This window comes from Musa acuminata, chromosome BXJ3-5 (genome assembly GCF_036884655.1).
Source record: "Musa acuminata AAA Group cultivar baxijiao chromosome BXJ3-5, Cavendish_Baxijiao_AAA, whole genome shotgun sequence".
Classification (NCBI taxonomy): domain Eukaryota; kingdom Viridiplantae; phylum Streptophyta; class Magnoliopsida; order Zingiberales; family Musaceae; genus Musa; species Musa acuminata.
The window spans coordinates 6,498,744-6,519,285 of record NC_088353.1 but is presented as its reverse complement, the minus strand read 5'-3'; the positions used below and the strand labels follow the sequence as shown (position 1 = coordinate 6,519,285).

The window sequence follows — 20,542 nt, the reverse complement described above, 5'->3', positions numbered from 1 at the left end:
TCTTATAGCATGTGTGCCTACTACATTAACTACGGCAGAATGTGATACCAAAGTATGCATAAGATTCGTTTTTTTTTTTTTTGGATACTAATATGGACTAAGGCGCCTATGATTGAGCACACTCCTAAGAGGCACGCGCGACACACATGACGGGATTTACATATCATCAGTCTCCTATTTCCGATAATATTGCTTCATTTTTATTTTCCCCCACACGAGAAATTATGAGACTCCATCGCACCCAATACACAAATGAAACTACTTATGTGCTGATCTTAAACTAATAAATTACATGACATTCATATATCATCCGCCTAAATTTACAAATGACAGTCAATTGTAGCCGCTAAACATCTAGAAATCATTCATCTCCAAAAGTATGCATAACCTTTGACTCTGGAAAGAAAGACAAATAGTTCATAGAGAAGCTTATTTGCTGTAAACTGCTTCCGAATGAGCACTGTCAGAATATTATTACTGTACAGGCACTTACAAAATTCATTAAAGGATACAGAAACAAGAAATCTCGCACACAACCTCAAGAAAAGCAAACAAGCAAAAAAGGATACATCCGGCGGTAGAGTACAAAAAGTAAACATACACAATTATAATTGACATGAGATGATAAGAACCTATATATGTGCCTTCCAGCTACTGTTCATACAAATCTACACACGATCCTCTGATCTATGAAGCAGAAACCATTCGTAATCTTTGGGCCTTAATGGTAATCACAAAATGCCTGGAACCGAAAGAAAAAGGATTGACGAGATAATAACCTTATGAAGATGCATCCCAAACCCAGGATTCTTCCTCAGTAACACTTCCCTTCCCCCACTATATCATCTCAGTACGTTGCCATAGGAGGCATTCCAAATGGCGGCATCGGGGGCATCCCCATACCAGCCATGGGTGGCGGAGGTGGATAAGGTCCACCCATGCCTGGACCTCCCATACCAGGCACTGGTGGAGCTGGCAACGCTAAGGGTAGCAACTGAGCGTACATATTCTGCAAAAGGAAATCAATGTCATTGTTAGGCAACAGAAGGACACTTGAAATTTTTTTTAAAAAAAAAGGATTGTTAAGAATGAATGCGTCCAACGTGCCTGCTGAGCAACCAAACCCTTCTCCTCATTTTCTTTTACTTTCACTTCATTTTGTGCTTCAATCTTGTCTTTAATAAGTTCATCAACTTTGCTCGTATACTCCCGAATAAACTACAGAGACGAAAACAGTATGTCATCGATGCTGACATGGCTTCAAACGATGTGTATAGTCTTCGTGATTGGGAACACACTGCATGATACTATTGCAACCACAAGATAAAAAAAAGAAATCACCTGCAAGAGGTATGGGAAAGCAAAGTCCAGCATATTGTTCGTCCAGGCGAGTTCAACAGCAACATCAGGACGAATCAGGTCATAACAAATGAAGAGACATGAAGCAAAACATTCTTTCTTTCCCTGCCATAGCAAACCAAAAAAAAAATCAGTCATTATTTAAGCATGATTAAAGTGAATGGATTAGAGTGTCCAATCTCATCCAAGCACAACCATAAGGAATGAGAATGCATGGAGATCTTGTTTAATTTTCTTAGTTACCTAAGATTAACATGATGACACTAATCCTTCCGAGAAAATAATAACACGAATTTTTATGATTCATATAATATCTAGATCTTGCTCTTATTACCCTAACGCTATCCACAAAAAGTGTTCATGATAAATAACTGATTCACATTAGAGTGAATGGTGAAATATGAATTTTAAAGAACCACTAAATGTGATGATCAATCAAGGATTTATGTTACATTGATCACAACTTATTGAACATAATTATTAAATAATATCAAGTGAAAGTAACTGTAATGAAAACTGGATCAGCTGATACACTGATTATTCTTGGTAGTTGGTACCCCTGTATGCAACGCTTTAGTTGCTTTATATATAGCTGTTGCTACTAAAGCTGATCAACTTTGTATAGCAGCTTAATTACACATGAGAACAGTATCCATTTACTTAGGTTCCCTGACTTCAGCCACACCAGTTTGATAACTTTAATCTAATCACAGGAAATTAATCTTAAATGCCTTGTATGCATATGTTCAAAATGTAATTTTATTTTGCATTATAGTGTGCTTCCATATATTGTATCTGATAGCTTAAAACTAGAAGGCACCTTCTAAAGATGATATTATTTAAAGAGATTTCCTTTCTTACCCACTTAGGCATTGGTCAACTCATTGAACCCAATTATGAAAACAGTCCCCATTTTGAGCAAGTAATAGAACTATTCTACTAGAAGAACAAACTCTTGCCACTTGTATAGCATTGACAGGGTAAGGACAAAGCAATAGGCAAAAGTAAAAGGCATGATGCACGGGGCTCAGACAATTCAGGACATGGGGTGTCAAACATATGCAATCATCCACTTCAAAGCAGACAGATAGGATGTTTCCATGACTCTTAATCCTTGACAACAAAGTTGCAAAGAAGCAAATGTATGGTGCCAAGCATCAAATGGTGGCAAAAAGAACCACTTTTTTCTCTAATCACATGCAAAACCATTGGTATAAACTGTATCTATCATTATGTGAAGTAACATTACTATTCTAATCTATGACTACAGTAAAAGAGGGTTCCTTACAATTAAAAATTTAAATCAAAAGGTAGAACACGACAAAAAGATTAAGGAACAAATTTTGATGGCTGCATTTGACCACGTCACCAAAATGAAAAAGGAAAAGCATTTCTTCAATGACTTACCAGGAACACACAACAATTAAAATTAGCACCACTCCAAAGGTAGTCTACAGTTAACAAATTTTTTACCTGCTCAATAAAATAAACAAGCAGCTCTTCAGAAAGTTCACGGTCACCAGACTGTGAACATGTCTCCATTGCATCTTTGTATAGGTTGTCCTTTTTAGACAGTGCAATGGATTGCTTCCATCTTCCTGCTTTCTTGTAGATATATGCAGCAATACGCCTCATTTCAAGAAGCTCATGCTTTTCAATCTAATTCATACAAGACTCATCAGGACTCAGGATTAAGCTATAATATTGTAGTTTGAAATAAACAAGTCAAAAAAATTTACCCTCTGTGCAAGGCCTATCTGATCAAAGTTGTCATGCATATCAACTGATTCCCGTAACCTGTCATAATCCTCCTCCTCGACATAAATTTTGTTTAGTGCCTCATTAACAGCAGCTACATTGTTACTCTGAACTGCTACCATGTACGGCTTCACAAGATGCAAATGACCAGCCTGGTACATGCAAGGACTGATTATCTAAATAGCCTTACTCTACACCAACAGTAGTTATACCTTAACTACAAAAAATGAAATTAAAAAGGCAAAATACGATGGCATGAGTACAGGTCAACACCTTCCGCATTATATCTACTACACGAGTGTGGTCCACACGAAGGGCGAGGACATGCAAAAGATCATTAATTAGATCAGGATGTTCTTGCAGGTAGAAATGCACTGCTTTGTAATAGAGCTCAACATTTGCTACTTTGACGACAACATCTTTAAACTGCATGTGATCCCATGCATCCGGAGAATGGTTCATTATAGTCGTGGCAGCATTGTCAAACTCATCATACTGAATATACAGATAGGTTAGCTCCTTCCAATGTTGCTGCTCATCACACACACGGATAAGTTTGGGAATGTTAAGCTGAGTTGAGAAAAGTTTAATGTGTTCCATAAGTTTATCTGGTCGATATCTGGCATACAGGACTCCCAACTCTGTAAAAATACCCATGTGAACACGTTCCAATCCAAGGCCACTTTCCATGAGGGAGATTAACTCATTAAAGCAACCCCTGTTCTGATAATAATCACTGACCTCTTCCAAGTCATCAACCTGAGATGTAAAATTGTGCGATCAGTATCCAGTTTAAAGAGGAGATAAGATCCACTAGATGACCTAGTGGTGACATCAAAAAAGAAAGTAGATAGAGAAAATGTTTATATTACATATTGATAGTACCTGGATAATGATATTTAGACCACAAATTTGTGCTAAGCGGAATTCCTCAGCATCAACACAAGCAAAACAAACTTCCTTCCATGTCTTTGAGCTATTTGCTTTTCGAGCTGCATCCACTGCACCCTGGAACTGTCTGAGCTTGACCAGTGTACTAGCCAGCTTTGCCCAGTTGGAAATGAAAGTAAATATGATCTTTGCAGCTTCATACAGGGCATCATCAAACAAGCGATCACCAACATTTTGGAGATTAGCAACATTGGGCATAAGAATGAATTCCTCAATTTCACCCAGCCTATCAATCTTTGCATATGCATATATGAGTTCGCTATCCACCTTTGGTTCTTTGATCTTTTGCCTCACCATCAGTAAGTACTTCACCAAGTCATGGTAAATGTTTGCATCCTCAGCAGCCCGAATAACATCTAGGAATTGGGTAGCATCATCTGCACGAATGAATGACTCTACTGCATCACTCACTAAACCTTCACGTAACTGAGCTTTGGCTACCTGACTCCACACATCATCTTCTTCTACACGGAATGCAAATTCTACAGCTCGCTCTATGCTTTGAATGTTGTCCAGGAGGACATTGACTGCCTGCACATTTAAGTTGAATTTCTTAAAGATGGCAAAAGCTTCCTCATACAGTTGAGCTTCAACAGCCACCTCACCCACTGCAGGGCCATCAAAGTTGTCCAATCTATTCACATAATCCATAACTCTAGATGGATCTGCTTTGATGGCAGTTAAAATCAGAAGGTTTTGCAGATTAAAATTCCCACTAAAGGCTGAATTCTGGAGCACAATCTTTTCAAGTAATTCAATCAGTTCATGTGGAAGATCAGCAGTCATGAAAGCTTTAACAGCTGCAGAGACTTGCTCTGGACTCTTACTTTCGGGCAATGCAGTAGAAACAACCTGATCAATGAGTTGCCTTCTGTAATCATTTTCAGGAACAAGAACTTTCTCCCACAGATCAGCATCCATTCTTTCGACGACATATCTGTCATTAAAATTATATACCAAATAATTTAAGTGGACCACAGAGACAAAACAAGAGAGACATTTCTAAAATAACTTGAAAGAAAAAAGAGATGTACCTGGCTTGCAACTTGAACAGCGAATTTTTATTAGTGACATTTATAAGTTCATCATCACATTGACCTCGTCTATATGCGACAACTGCAAGTGTGGGATCCCGTTTTTCACAATATTTGCCCACAACACGTGAATCATAGTATGGATTTGTTGTCAGAAAATGCTCCGGATTGTTATTGCTGTCAATGATGATCATTCCTAAAGCATTGTGAACATGCACATCTTGGCTCCCTTCACTCACGAGATGCTCCAGAAATTGTGTGAGTAGTCGCAGACGGTTCCTATTAGTCCATAGAACATAACCGAAGATATTAGTTGAGAAAGGTTGTTTTAACAAGTACTAGCTAGAGTGGGGGATGTCACAAACCTCTTCTCACATTCAGCCACAAGAGGCTCGACTGGAAGGAGAGAACGAACGGAAAGAATCAGACCCTTTATAAAATCTTCCGGACACTCATCATCTAGCAGCTGTCCTACTACCATAGGTGCATTGCCTGGGTTCACCTATCATAAGAACAAAAAAAATCAAAAAAAATTTGTGAAGTTACTCTATAAGATCTAATAGTTCTAATGAACTAGTCATGAATACAGCAATCTTAAAGCCCTATGTTTCTATATAATAAATATAAACAGTACTGTAAAAATTTAAAATGGCATAAAGGGAAATTTATCTTACTTTCTGGACATAACCTTCAATATATCGGAGCATATTGTTTGTGTACAAAAAGTGAGTTAAATCAGGAACAAAACCAAAACGGTCGCAAACATTTATCAAAGGCCTTGCATCAGGAAGTTTGGCTTCCATCAGGAAATTCTTTGTTTTCTCTGGATCATAGAAGTTGGATTCTCTTGTTACACGTTCAACTTCTTTAATTTGACCAGTTTTGGCTGCTGCCTCAATATATTTAAAGTGTATATCTGGATCTTCACTGTTTCAAATGCATAAGAAAAAATGAAAAAAAAAAAAACATCCTTGTCATAATTGCAAACCTCTCACCCAGAAGAAATTGCATGTCAAACAAGTACCTGGAACTCAAGTATGATCCCAAGAAGAAGTAAAGACCTTCATAAGACTTGAATTGCTCAAATAGCTGTATACAAGCATCCACACCTAACTGCTCAGAATATTCTTTGGCAGTCTGACAAAACATAAGATTGTATTAAGCTGATATTAGTTAAGTGATCCAGAGTATCTTATAGTGAAAAAAAAACCAAAAGAAGTTATACCTGTACAATTATTTGAAGATTGCCTCTCAGATTCACAAGCAAAAGGTCCTTCATGCATTCTAAAGCCCACTCACTAGAAAGAGTACCAAAGAACTCCACGAGTGCCTGGAGGACAGGTAGATCTAATCTATTACCAAAATAGTTATCCAATTAAAATATCTAACAAAGGATAGCACACCTGTGGTTCAATGGCATGTGTGTTCACTATCACACGCTTAATATCAGGCAACTCTGTGTAATGCTGAGGCACAAACAGGAATGGTTCAATAAACTGCAATAGAAAAAAATCAGTTCAAGAAAAGTACTGAGAAACATTCACCTGAAGGGCTCGTATATAAAGGCCAGCCTTTTCACACAGCTGAGCTATCCGAGGACGATCATAATGACTAAACATTCCATTAGCCAATATAGCATCTGCAACATTAGGATATGTCACCAAATTGATCTCCAGAACCTGCAACCCTGACAAGGATTAAAATGACAACTAAGATGAATGCTGTGAACACTAAACAAACATAAGCAGAAAGCATCACCTTAGTTTGAAGAAAGGCATGCTCAGGTAAATTGGGCTTCAAAACATCTAACAGAAAAGCTGTCGCCTCCCGGATCATATTTCTCTGCTCAAAAAAGGCCATTACCAAGAAAAAAATAACTTCATCTGCCAAATTAGATAAAAGGAGTAGATCAAGCGAAATATGGTGTGCTAGCACTTCCAAACAAAGACACTGGTCCAAAAGTATCCTTTAAAGAATGAGACTCAGCACATGACAAATTAAATAAACCTGGAGAAAAAGATCAGTAATTGTATTGTAATCCACCGGACAGCCACCCTCCATTTGGGACATCATGAGAGCAAAATTAACTGCTCCCTACCATGCAAAAAAATTACTGATTCAACAACTATAAATGGAAATCTAGACAAGAATGAATGAAATAAGTGAGAAAAGAGATGGAGCATGTAAATTATAGAACATCTCCCATAACAATTTATCTATTTCTTCAATTACCAGAACCATTTAATTAGTCCAAAGAACAGAATCTTACCTGAGGATCTGATCTTAAAATTGTTTGCAGAAGGAAAAGGTAATCTGGTGTGTATCCCACCTGCATTCAGTGACATGCTTGTTAATGTATGATCCATAATTTTTGGTTGACCTTACTACAGAAGCCTTTTGTAGGATGGAAATAAAGATTCATTAACCCCTTAGACATGTTATGTGGTTTGCACTTTACAGGTGCATGAACTCTGATGCATGTGGCTACGTATGTGTTATAACATTTGATCCTGATATGAATGAACATATATTCCACAAAACAAAAGAAAATTTGAGTTGGTGCTTGATTTGACATTTCGCAAATCAATTAGCAATAAGTACCTGCTTCGAATAAATAAGTATCTTGTCAAACTCTCTTCGTTCAGCAAAAGCAGCAACAACTTTTGGAGTACACCTGGCTTTTATATAGATTTTCAATGCTAGATCATTGTCCACAGTCTACAGGTGGAACAGCAATCAAAGATGAAAAAAGGAGAATAAGTTGCGTCCTATTTTCTGTAGTAACTAATCAGTAACAAAAAAATTGTAATTACAGGATCTCCAGTAAGGTTCTTTTATAGAAGTCAAAAACCCACCTTCACAAGATCCCCAAGTTCTTCACTACACTCAAGCTTGTCTTCAGCCAACCAATTTTCCAATAGATTCTTTTTGTTCTGATTTACAACAAGGCGAGATAACTCCAAAGACTCAAAAGCATTAAGTTTTCCTCTTGTTAACAATGTTCCAAAGTACTGTAAAAGAGGTGGTGTCTGTCCAGATTGCACAGGAACACTCTGCACAAAGTGTATAAAGACACTTAGTAAAAGGTGCACCAATCCTCAAGCTATGAACATTTGAAAATCGGATTTGAGTGAATGTATAACTTTTCCTGTCGCAGGTTTCTACAACCAGAAATGTAAAGAAATGGACAGATTACTACAAGTTAACATTAAATGCAGTTAAAATTTATCATAAATTTTACTAAAATTTCAAAGACAACAGTCAGTGTATTCACGCTCTATAATGCTATATATCAGAGCAGAAGTGAAAGAACAGAAGAACAAGAAGCAAGTACTTGAAACTTCGCCACAGTCTCTGGAGTTCTCAGGATGCCTTTTGGAGATTCAGCAGCCAATTCAGCAGCTTCCTTGTATTTTGTCTGAGAAAACAATTCATGGAACCTTTGCACAACCTGATGGAACAGAAAAAGCTAATCAGGAATGCATTCACATCAATCCTAGATGCTCTAGGACCTGGCTGCAACTTCAACCAATAAAGGAAAGTCTCTGTAATAGGCCACTTTACTAGCAATTCCTCTAGTCCCTATATTGGTATAGCATAGTTTAAAATAAAATTATTTACTATTAATATTTGTATTCTAAAAAATCTATGTGTCCTTTAGTAAATTTGATGGGATAACAATATCAACTCTCTCTCAGAATTCCTACATATAAGTGAGCTTATATTGCCAGTAGGCACGGTTGATTGTTATTTTCTTTAGTTCCAATTTTAGTTCTCTCTTTCTTCCTCTATTGTTCTAATGGAGGCACTACTCTCCCTCCCCAAGGAAACACATCCTATCAACTGCATGTGTCTAACAAGTAATCCATGACTAAGATTTTTTTTTTGAATTCTAAAAAAAATTATTTCAGAAATGGAAACTTATGGTCTACCAAATTTTCTGCCCCTGGAAGATTTCCTCTTTTAGCAAGGCTAACAGCAAGCTCCAGATTGTTCAACTGCAACAAGCACCACATATTAGAGATACTTAAATGCATTCCATATATGATCCAACTAAAAAAATACTGATGTGCTTACTTGACCACTGACAAATGGCACAATGGTTGCTTCATTAACAGTAGCCAACAAAACCTGCCCTCTCCTATTGATAGCATAAAATCCACCAACTGTTGAAGCCTCTGAGGTCAAGAATATAGGATCTGGACTAATTCGATTTCTGTAAACTGCTGTTGCTGTTTCAAGATCGTAAACAAACAACAGACCGAGCTTCGTGATCACATATATTAAACTGTACTTTTGTGAGATCTGAAAAGAAAACACATGCTTAGGCTGATGGCAGGTTAAAGAAATCTTATGGAGACTACAAAGGTAGAGTTCTATTCATTACCTGCATTGCCACTGGGAAGTCATCAGCAAAATCTGGTGGAAAAAATAAATCTGCTTGTTTCTTAGTGAAGCCTGGTTTACCTGGAAAAAGGAAATCAAACCTTCAGAACAAAGGCTAAAGCTAACAAAAAGAGAACAGAAGAAAATAAGAACATATCATTCAAAAGAAACTAATAAGTGCATTTCAATTAAGTTCATGAATTTGCACCCAAGCGATTACTTGGTAACTGAACAAGAAACACAAAAAAGGTTAGGAAAGGCAGGGATCTAATTTTAACTTTTATAAAGCCCGTGACGAAAGTCTTACGGCTTTGTTGTTGTTGTATAAAGCCCATGAAGAAGGTCTTCTATTTAGGATAAAAGGATACATCTGGTCATTTGGAATACTATTTTCGTGGTAGCATCCTTCCAAATATTAGAGAATGTTACTTCTTAATTCCACAGACATTAGGTTTGCAAGAAAATTCATCTCATAAATGACTCCTCACCATCCCAAGATAAACTCTTTACCTTTTCCAATTTCTTTTCAGGAATGTGGCAATGAAAAAAAAAATATTTTTTTGATACTAGTCAGAAGGATTGCAGATAACCATAGGCCATTTTGTGAAAAATAACTGTCCTCTGAAAGAGTTTGTACAGAATTCTAAGCAATCAAACATATAGTTAATAGGGAAACTGAAAATAGAAACACTGCATTATCTAAATAGCAATTTCCAAATTCAAGAGAAACATATTCAGAATTTTATACAACCTGGTTGGGCTCCGAGTTCAATCACATGCAACTTAGAGGTAATCTGTCCAGCATTAGTGGTCTTCGAGGCAAAACAAACAAGAGTAGAGGGGTTTTCTTTTCCAGCAGCCTGTTAGTGATATAAGAGGTAGGTTCAAATGGAATATCATAAAAAGATACACTAGAACATGCAAGCGCATTAAAGAAAGGAACGAATTTAATAATCAGACCTTAAATGATGCAAAAGATGCAGCATGTGCTTCAAGTGCCTGGCTGCGCTGCTGTTCCACTGAAAAAAGCTGCATATGTCCTTTCACCAGTTGGGGTCTCTGCAGCCAAGATCGCATGGGATAATGAGACACAAGATTGAAATTACTGCACTTAGTAGAGCAACCAAAGCACATAAAAACAAAGAAAAGAATTGGATGTCAAAGTAGGAAGAAAAGGTTATGGAAGGAAGCAGAAGAAGTGAAAAAAGCATAAAGGCAAAATTACGGGTCAATGTCTGATAGAAAAAATTATAGCAGAATAAAAAGAATATGGTATGCAGCTTTCCAGATTCAAGCAAGAATATATTAAGAAGCCTATACCATCTACATATCAGAAGATACCAATAAATTGAATGGCCAGTGTAGTTCTTTTAGCTGACTCATGGCTTATCTATGTCATACAAATTACAAACCACAATTCAGTACATATTACCACTGAATCTCTAATAAAATCCAGAATTTTGATAGAGAAGATATTAGATTTTGATCAGCCCAAGCTTCTATTTCACGCAAAATGTCAAAATTCTATAATTACTTGACCAAAATTGTCAAAATTCATCAAAGTCATGAACTACCTTTGTGATAATTACAAACAGCAAAAGATAACATTGACAAAAGGAAACTTTTAACAAATTTAATTCAGCTTAATCAGATGTAACCTCAGGAGCTCCAGGTGCAATTCCAATGAGAACAAGCCATTTTTCTGAAGGGTCACAACGATAATTGATGATTTGATTGTTTGTTAAATTAGCTGCCCTATCGAACATCTTGACAGGCTCACCTTCACCTGAATATGAAGAAAAATAATATTAGATTGCATAACTCACCACAAAACAACAATGGATAATTAATTTGGTTCATTGGAATGATTCATTCTGCAGATGAGGTTTACCTTCTATTGACCAATGATAGACCGAAGTTTGTGTAACTATTCCCAACATTTTCGGGTTAATCCATTTCCAGAAGACAACCTGCAGGTGCTCAAATTGAATAAAGAGTTCAGCCCCCCAAAAATTAGAAACCAAAAGAAATAGAGAAAGGTAGCCAGGGTAAAAAAAGAGCATTTATATTCATTGTAGTTTTACCTGCTCAGGCATCTGGTGAGATTTTATTTTAGTCTTCTGATCAATATTGAAAATCTGAAGATGATCCTGTGTGGATCCCTGTAATTGTGCTGCAAAGCCCCAAAGGTAATCTAAGTTTACAATTTAAAACAGAGTCGACAGTATGACAGTAAAAATCTCAAAGAGCCTCTAATAACCAAAAGTAAGTGTTGCATTTGCTTACACCAAAAGTCTACTAAAAACCCCAAAAGACATATTTCCATTTACCGAGACCCTAGTGGCCAATGTAAAGAAGAATTAGTTTTCTCCTTCTGTCACCTAATTGGACTAGCAATCAAGTAGTTGCTTGCATAACAACAGATCACTGTAATGACAATTTTAATCTGCATACCAGAAAATTTTGATCTACATTTGATGATGTGTTGGGAGGTGAAAGAGCACAGAGCTACAAAAAGTTGAGAAACAAAGTTTCTAATGTATAGTTTGTTACTACTCTGCTTATTCTTGTCTCTCTTTTTTTCACCTCTTGTTTCTTAGATGAAAACTTCACCAATTGCTTCATGGTCACATAAAACAAAAATCCTGTGGATTATTCGTTATAGCCAAAATGATGCACTGGAAAAAAAAGAATTCCCCCTTTTGTTAGGACAAACTATGTACAAGCCCATAGATCAAAAGCCAAAAAGTCCTTAAATAAGATAGAATATCAGTACCTAATACTTTTGAAAATAAATATTAGATCTTTTAAATCAGTAAAATTACAGCACGACCAATATTATAACAAGGATTTAAAACCAATCCTTTCCTGATGTTGGTCCAACTTTGGAAATGGTATGGTGCCTTGGTACTAAACAACAGTGTACACCACCATACTGTTGAAAAGATAAAACTAAAGAACATTCCAATGTCATTTTAATTCAGTATGGTCGGAATACTGCACACTGGTATGCATTTGGACAGGAAATACTGGTCAGTATATTTGGTGCAGGCTGTATAGTGGAATTATGTGTTTAAAAAGATGAACAACATAATGGTCCTCTCAATAGAAGTCTATCTGGACAGGCGCTTGGCAATATGCTTTCCTTAAGGAGGTGACCAAGCAGCACAAGCCACCTCGAACCTTCTCAAGCAGGTTTAGTGAATTGGAAAACGGGTCAGATAAACATTTTCAGCGCCAAAAGTAGATTATCTTAGGTCATTGCCTCTACAATTTTTCCTGGATCCCATTCTGCACCAAAGCTGAAACACAAGAAAACAGGGAATCACAAACAAAAAAGAAAGAGGGTCACTCCATTAGCAAAAAGAGTTTTCCTATGCCAATAGCAAATGGAGGTGTAAAACCATAAGTTAGTTAGGACTAAGTTTTCTTGCCTTTTTCATGCGTTACCGATTCAAACTGCTTTTAATCTAGATTAAGTATGATTAGTGAAATTTTGATGTCTTAATTGGTTTCCTTATTTAAGGTCATCGGTACACTAAGATTCGGGAAATTGATGGATTTTTCTTCAATATATCGAATGGTTTGGTATTTTGGATTGACTCAGGGAGATTAGATGTTTACTTGGTTTCATAGACATAAATATGTCATATCACAATTAATGGAGCTACGATTGTAGATCATTTGTTATCCAAAAGCATAGCAGACATCAGTAGACGAAACAACCTATAATTAGATAGTGTGCACCAATTCTACACCCAAGCAAATCCAACATACACAATGACATGCATTAAGTAAAAGATTTAAGCTTATGAAAATAAATGGATACAGTCGAAGCTGCGGGAACACATCAGAGCTACAGTGTATAATTAACTAAGTACATGATGTTGGGTCCAGCCCATAGGTGGGCTTGGACTGGACGATTTGGGCATTGAACCCAAATCTGATTTATTAAAAAAAAGGAAAAGGTAGAAAAGGGAAGTGGAGACATGCACGACGTGAGAGATGTGCGAATGAATTGTGGAAACAGTGGCGGCGCAGAAAAAGAACAGAGAAAGGAGGGAGAAAGCTAAGGTTTGGAGGCTTTTACTAGACGATCAAGTGGCAAAACTTCATCGGTTTTAGCCAAAATTTTGTGTAGAGAATCCTTACAACAAGCTCTACAATCCTAACGGTGCCGATCTACGATTTGTCCTCTCTGAGGTGCTTTTCTGATATATCCACTTGGTAAGATCTAAATTTTTTCTTTAATAAAATTCATTTATGGTGATAATGATTTGTTATTGTTAAACCAAGATATGTGTTCTTGATATTATTGTGATCCTCTAGTTATTATAAAGAAAACTTATTGGAAACCTATTATCATTATTGGTGATAGTGGAGATTTGAAATGAACTATGGTCCCATGATTTTTCCCGCGTTAGGTTTTTCACGTAAAAATTTGGTGTCTCACTTTGTGATTAATTCATTGTTCTTCTATTTATACTGCTCTAGTTTTTTTTTTGTAACAAATTAGTATTTTGGTGAGGAGCCCAATTTGATACACAAAGAAAAATTTATTCTGCTACAATAGTTTTTCCATAGTGGTGGAAGAGAAAATGATCAAATCGAATTATAGATAAAAATACGAAGCTAGCAGAAAATCAGGCAAATAGCAGCAACCGTATGACACTACACCCTAAATATCTTAAACAAGAAGGAGATCATTTAAAAGAACAAAAACCTTTCAGAGCGAGGATCTTGGCATTGGGATTCATCAAAGCCGAGTCTGCCGTGATCGGCCTCCTCAACGGCTGCATGGGCATGCTCATGTCGATGATAACCAAGCTGTTCTGCGGAGCCGTCTCCCTGACGCATATGTACTTGTCCGATTCCATGGTCACATGCGTAAAGGTGACGAACTGAGGGTTGATTCCGACACTGGGGAGCTGACATCAAAATGAAACACCCGTCAGAGAGAACGATACGGATCAAAGCAGATCCAAGAACTTCCTTGAGAAGGGCACGTCGAGTAGCATAATTCAGCATCGACATGTTCCAGAAGACTGAATCATGACTAAATCAAAATCAAGAAACCGGCCAAACCCAAACTTGAGTATAACAATCCGAGTGAAGAAGATATGCGAAGGGGAGGAATCGGAAGAGGGGTGGGGCTCAGTTTACCCACCGTGAGGACTTCCCGCATGGCGATGGGAGCGTTGGCCGAAGCCATGGTGATCGGGTCGGGGGCTTCAGGCGAAGACCGAAAGAACCCTCGCGGGCACTCCTCCGGAGCAAAAGCGAAAACGATGAGCGAGGAGGAGGAGGAGGAGGAGGTGACGGCAAGAAAAGTAATTTCGATCAATAAAGCACTGCTTAAAATGGTGAAGAAAATAAATTAAAAGAAAGGAAAAGACACGGAGCCGAAGACTAAGGCGACGACGAATGCATCGGATTTATTAGAAATGGAATTGTCAAGCTTGGAGCGGAAGCGACTTTTGAATCCATCATGACAACCGCACGAATCGACCAGAGCGAGCGAGCGAGCGAGCGAGCGGTCCTGATTTCATCTTGCGATCGCGACTATGACCGAGTGTCCTGCAATTGTGATGCGACGTCGTCGTGTGGGAGTTGGGAGCGCGGCTCAGACAGGGACCAGCAAGACGCCTCCCTTGGCTTCTACCAAAAGCTACCCATAAATTTCATCATATTCATCGGTCAACTGCGATGCTTTTGATTCATGTTACTTAATTGACCGGAGAGTCACGGACATCGAAGGGAATCCCGACGCCTGTCATCGCTGGCGGAGGATGCGAATGACGGAGTATTCATTGGGTCCCATGGCTGAGCCGTGGACCCCATCCGACTGTTGGACCTTTTCTTCCGTTAGCGCGTGGGACCTGCACGGTACGGTCTTCCAGGCCGTCCATTGGCAAGGCGCCAGCCTGATAGCGATCTGACGGTCTCTGGTCATCCGGTGCCTATGGACGGTTATGATACGAAGAATCGTCAACTATTAATGTTAAATAACGAAACGAGTTAATGTGATTAGCACTTTATCATTTATAAACGACTGAATTAGTTAGTTAATTTAGTTAATAAAGACTTCAATGAATTATCGTACTCACCTATCCTTCAATAAATTGTTTACACGTGTCTCGAGGTTGTAGGATAAATAAAATAGGCACCATCCGACTACCGCTCCTTTTATCTCCAAGTTGTCATTTAATATGATTCTCCGATCATAAGTCGGAGCCTCGAAACAGTGTACGAACAGTGGCTTAAAGACCTTTTTTTTCTTTCTTCCCAACATTACGGCTAATGTCTGAGTTATCTGAGATCCACTATATGATATTTCTTTTATCAAGCTCTGTAAAAAAATATGCCTTCTTCAATAATTAAAAAAAATCAAATCGGCAAGGGAGATAGAGAGAAACTGTGTACGTCATTGGCGTGGGCGGGCAGAGAGGAGCCGGGCGTAGAGAATTTGGTTCCAGGTATCGGGCAGGCCGGGCACGCACCAGTGGATGCAGTCGGCGAACTCGGCCGGCTTAGCCTGCTGCTCCGGCGTCAGCACCTCCCCCTGCCGCACCGTGTACACCGACGTGTGAGCGTCCTTGCGGTACTCCGACATGGTCGTGATGTCGATGAAGGTGATGGGCACCCGCGCCGTCGATCCCGTCACGTTCTTTGCCACGGCGAACAAGTTCTTGTCCATTCCGAGACGCACTCCGGTCATGTTCTGTATCGGCATCGTCTCCTTGGCACACTTGATCCCATCTGGGTTGCCCCAGTACGTGCTCCTGCGTATTAGCAAAATCCAAGAAAATATCAAGATCAAGATGAGATACAGAGTGGAAAGCAATGGCTGAAAGATGTGCAATGCTGAACCAGAAAGTCCAAAGACGCATGACGGCTTCAATCATGACACCACCATGGCTCTCAGCTGCGTGAATGATGAAGCAAGCTTTCAGCAAAGTGCTAATGAGGTGTGACAATCATACGCAACAAGAGGAATTCTACCTTGAGGGGCTAATATGTTGAAAGGCTAAGCCAATCTGAGCACATGTTCTAAATACTGATGATCAATCCAAAAAATTCCTATTTTGCATTCAACAATTTAGCCTCTTATATGTGAATTATGTGGTTACTTGAAGAGTTTAGATTGTCATGATCTAATCCAATAGTATAACTGATCCAAAAATTTTGACGATAAAGTAATCATAGTCAATGATAATAATATCAAGATCCGAATATAATCCAAAATCAAGCTAGGGAATGATACATGTGAGGTCCAACATAATAGTGCAAATGCCATGTTGTACACCCTCAATGTTAAATCGTCTCGTAATATTTATCACGATTCAATCCCATGAGATATTTAATTCATTAACTTATTGAGTATGCACCTAAAATACTTAGCCCTAAGTTGATGATAGTATGCTCACCATATTTATCACGATTTAATCCCATGAGATATCTAATTCATTAACTTATTAAGTCTATACCCAGAATACTGAGCCCTAAATTGATGATAGTACACTCACAATGTTTATTTACTTCTTTCCGACTTCTAAATGCCTTCTATATGATAAGAACTTCAATTCTACTCTACTGTCCATGTGAATTCAACTATTTCTTTATGCAGGATTTCCTATCATGAGACAGACATTCTTCCTACCAAAGACTTTGCTTGCTCACCACACTACCGAATGCTAAAACTGATATGTTCAGAGAATGTCACATTATTTATTAGACCATAGGAAAACATCAGAATAATTATCTTGCAAGATATAGCTTGTATTAAAAATTTTATGTGTCCACTGAGATCAATTATATATCTCTGTTTCCACGGGGTTAGGCAGGACGACTGGCTCACATTGTGATTGCCAAACAACATTAAATATTGGCTTAGAACTTCCTGCCCTATGCCACAGTTAAACAGCTAAGCCACATTTAATGGTAAACGGGCCTAATTCTTGAACCAGACATACAAAACAGGGATATGATTTAGATGGAGATGCACAGAAATGAGTGGTAAATGGGAGCAGATGACATGCTTTAGTAGATCAGATCAGTAGTGTAATCGATGCCAATAGACCAAATAAGAGCTCAAACAAAGAGTTTGAAGTGGTTGATTACCTGCTGTGGAGAGGAGACATGCTCATGAAGAACACCGACGACCAGTTGGGATCCAAGTTCTGATCCACCCAATTTGACAGAGTCCTCAGAACTCGCTCGTGCGCTTCCCGTCTCACGATCTCATCATGCTCCGTCCAGTTCTTGGCCCCCGGACGCCTGCTTGAACAAACGATTGGTGTGAGCACATTAATCTAAATGCGGTTCCAACAGTCGCAAGTGCGGCCGACCGGCTGCTGCTACTCACAGCACTTTTATCTTTGGGGTGTTCATCCACCAGATGTAGGTGTCGAACACCAGCACATCCGCCCCCTTCCAGTGCACCGCATGCTTCTCGATCGAATCGGCCTTGATGATCCTCACCGCGATGCTGTGGATCTCGGGGTCGTCGGAGTTCGACTCCACCAGGAACGGTGCCCAGTAGAACTCGATCGACGCGTCGTAGTCCTACGGAGAGGAATCGTCATCGTTAGCTAGCCGATCGCAAGCTTTGATGCCATGGGATGGTTGGAGTAGTACCTCTACCGTGAAGATCGAACGGGAGCCGTCGACCCTGCGGCTCCACCCCTCCAGCGGTAGCGCCGTCTGCAGCAGGCAGACGAAGGACTCCCACTGGTTCCGGTTCATCGAGTCGCCGACGAACATCATCCGCTTCCCCCGCAGCCTCTCCAGCAGCAGCCTCGCGTCGAATCTGGCGAATCAAGAATTTCTAACCCGCCATCAGCTCAGATCGAGTGAGAGGTCAAGAAACTGAGACAAGCAGGTAAGGAAAGGTGTTCCGCGGACTGACTTGGGCAAGGAGCAGCCCTTGGGCTGCCACCGCCACTTCTGGTACATGGCCTCCCGGCGGCCGTTATTCAGGCACGACACCTGCTCCGACAGGAACTGGCACTGATCCTCCCGGTAGAGCGGATAGTTCACATCGTCGAACATCCACTCGCCATCCGACAGATCGCACGACTCCGGCACGCTGACGACCGATCTGGCGCTCTTCTCGTCTCTCTTCTTCCTAGGCTTCTTTTTCTCAGCCATAGGTTGTCGGTGGCTGGTGGAGTCATTGCTACCACGGGCGAGGTCGTAACCCCGGGCTTTGAATCGCGACAAAGAGTACTCGGCGGCGATGGACCTGATGTCCTCGCTGTACATCACCACCAAGGCAAAGACGAAGATGGTCACGACGACGACGACGACGGGGAGGTGGCCGCCTTTTCTGATGTAGGATCCGGCGAGCTTGGCGACCGCGAACGGCGACTCCGAAGGCGGGGATTTCCGGCGAGGGGAGTGCATGATGCTCTTGTCAGGGGTCGGATCTGGAGATCGGAGATGGGTGGGTGGCCTGGAGCTGGAGTGAAGAAAGCTCTCGATTTATGTGTTGGTGAGCCACATATGGGGGAGGAATTGATCGTAATCGGACAGCGATTGGTCTCTGGACTTGCTTGGAATGGTGGAGTCGACCATTACTAGAAGGCATCAGTGAAGGAAGCAACCAAACCACTTCTTTTAGGGGAAGCACGGGTTGGAGATCAACCAGCTTTGCCAAGGTTTTCTCACTCGATCGACTCCGGCTGTGCCGCACGAATCATGAGAAGTGTGTTTACTACGGACAGTACCGTTCTGTTGATGAACTTCGCATCAACTTCATCCATCCATTTCATGATATATCTCAACGGGGACTCGCCATCAGATGAGTTGTTGGTCACAGTAGAATCCCAGAAAAAAATCAATTTTTGGGATTTATCCATCAGAACACTCGCGAAACAACGAGAGGGCGTCGGGCATTCTGATCATCCCTTTCGATGATCACGAATCATGGAGCATCGAAAGAAATAGGATCTACCACTCGTATCGTTTTTGTACTTTTACATAAGCGCTGTACGACTTTTCGATTTATAATGTCGGAATAATATATCGCGACATATGAAGATGATGAGTTGATATAACGGTATCCGTATAAAGATATTAGGAGTTTTGATATGAGGATATCAATATAGAATGAGGTCATGTGTTACATATGATAGGCACGTAAAATTCTCACTCTTTCACACACAAAGTGAAAAAATAAAAAATCATAACTATTTATAATTACGTTAAATGAAGAATACTAATTTTTGAAAATTGTTCTTCGAACATTATTCCTGAGTAAATGAAACACGAAGAAAGTGATGAATTTATCAAAATAACTAAAATTATAGGGAATATTCCTATACCAAACGCAATCCACTATCAATCTTTTGTTAGAAGAAAGTGATGACATGATGATGACCAGGTTGAGAGCCGATACCCCCTTGATCGTCTTTTGCTAGCACAATGTCATAGGGGGGCGTATGGCTCGACGTCGCACTATGAAAGATCATACCAATCGATCCGCACCTTAAGAGATTGTATCAGTCGAACCACATCGTAGGGGGTTATACTGAATGAGTGTCTACTTGAATGTGATACGAAAGGATGTATGGGTAGTCCCGATCGTGGTCCCACCTTAAAAGCTTCATAAGTATAAAAATCAATCTTTGATGCTTAAATAAGGATCAAATTTTGAATCACAAAAAAACTATAGTCCCCACTCAAAACAAATCCAAACGTCGAAGAAATTGAGTCAAAAATTCTCACTCGACATTGACCTATCATGCACGAGGTCGAAAAGATCAAGTTCACTAAAACCCCATCTCAAGACAATCATGCAAGTTTAGAGACCACCTTCGAGCAACCCCCGCTAGCTTTTATTCAACTATTGTCTCCCAACTCACCCACGAGAGGACCTTCCATGGCATAAAGTTTCTAGCAACCATTAAAGAAAGAAAGAAAAATGTATTAAGACTTATGTTAATCCCCATCGGTATGGCAGCGACATCAGTCTTCTTTGGATGTCGGATATATATGAATCGCATAAAGATATACATATAAATTTGTCATGTTCCAAGTCATGTTTGAATTTT

General features: G+C 39.5%; 2 protein-coding genes across 2 annotated transcripts; both read right to left on the bottom strand.

Annotated features, from left to right (window-relative positions):
• Window positions 1-420: 420 nt before the first annotated feature.
• Window positions 421-15,734, bottom strand: LOC135638881 (clathrin heavy chain 1-like). The gene is made up of 31 exons (XM_065152401.1): window positions 15,596-15,734; window positions 14,656-15,448; window positions 14,212-14,416; window positions 11,573-11,661; window positions 11,380-11,458; window positions 11,147-11,274; window positions 10,449-10,547; window positions 10,240-10,348; window positions 9,490-9,569; window positions 9,180-9,407; window positions 9,035-9,100; window positions 8,437-8,553; window positions 7,958-8,155; window positions 7,704-7,820; window positions 7,372-7,431; window positions 7,110-7,196; window positions 6,861-6,944; window positions 6,647-6,781; window positions 6,506-6,568; window positions 6,328-6,432; window positions 6,127-6,239; window positions 5,777-6,029; window positions 5,468-5,604; window positions 5,103-5,381; window positions 4,003-5,005; window positions 3,391-3,876; window positions 3,099-3,269; window positions 2,833-3,018; window positions 1,342-1,464; window positions 1,108-1,218; window positions 421-1,009 (listed from the first exon to the last, which is right to left on the bottom strand). Exons 2-31 carry the CDS (start codon window positions 14,698-14,700, stop codon window positions 848-850), a joined length of 5,118 nt encoding a protein of 1,705 aa, XP_065008473.1. The 5' UTR covers window positions 14,701-15,448; window positions 15,596-15,734; the 3' UTR covers window positions 421-847.
• A 10-nt stretch (window positions 15,735-15,744) lies between these two features.
• LOC135638882 (protein trichome birefringence-like 28) lies at window positions 15,745-19,225 on the bottom strand. Its single transcript, XM_065152402.1, has 6 exons — window positions 18,397-19,225; window positions 18,126-18,297; window positions 17,854-18,053; window positions 17,610-17,765; window positions 15,912-16,270; window positions 15,745-15,837 (listed from the first exon to the last, which is right to left on the bottom strand). Exons 1-5 carry the CDS (start codon window positions 18,891-18,893, stop codon window positions 15,913-15,915), a joined length of 1,383 nt encoding a protein of 460 aa, XP_065008474.1. The 5' UTR covers window positions 18,894-19,225; the 3' UTR covers window positions 15,745-15,837; window position 15,912.
• Window positions 19,226-20,542: the final 1,317 nt, after the last annotated feature.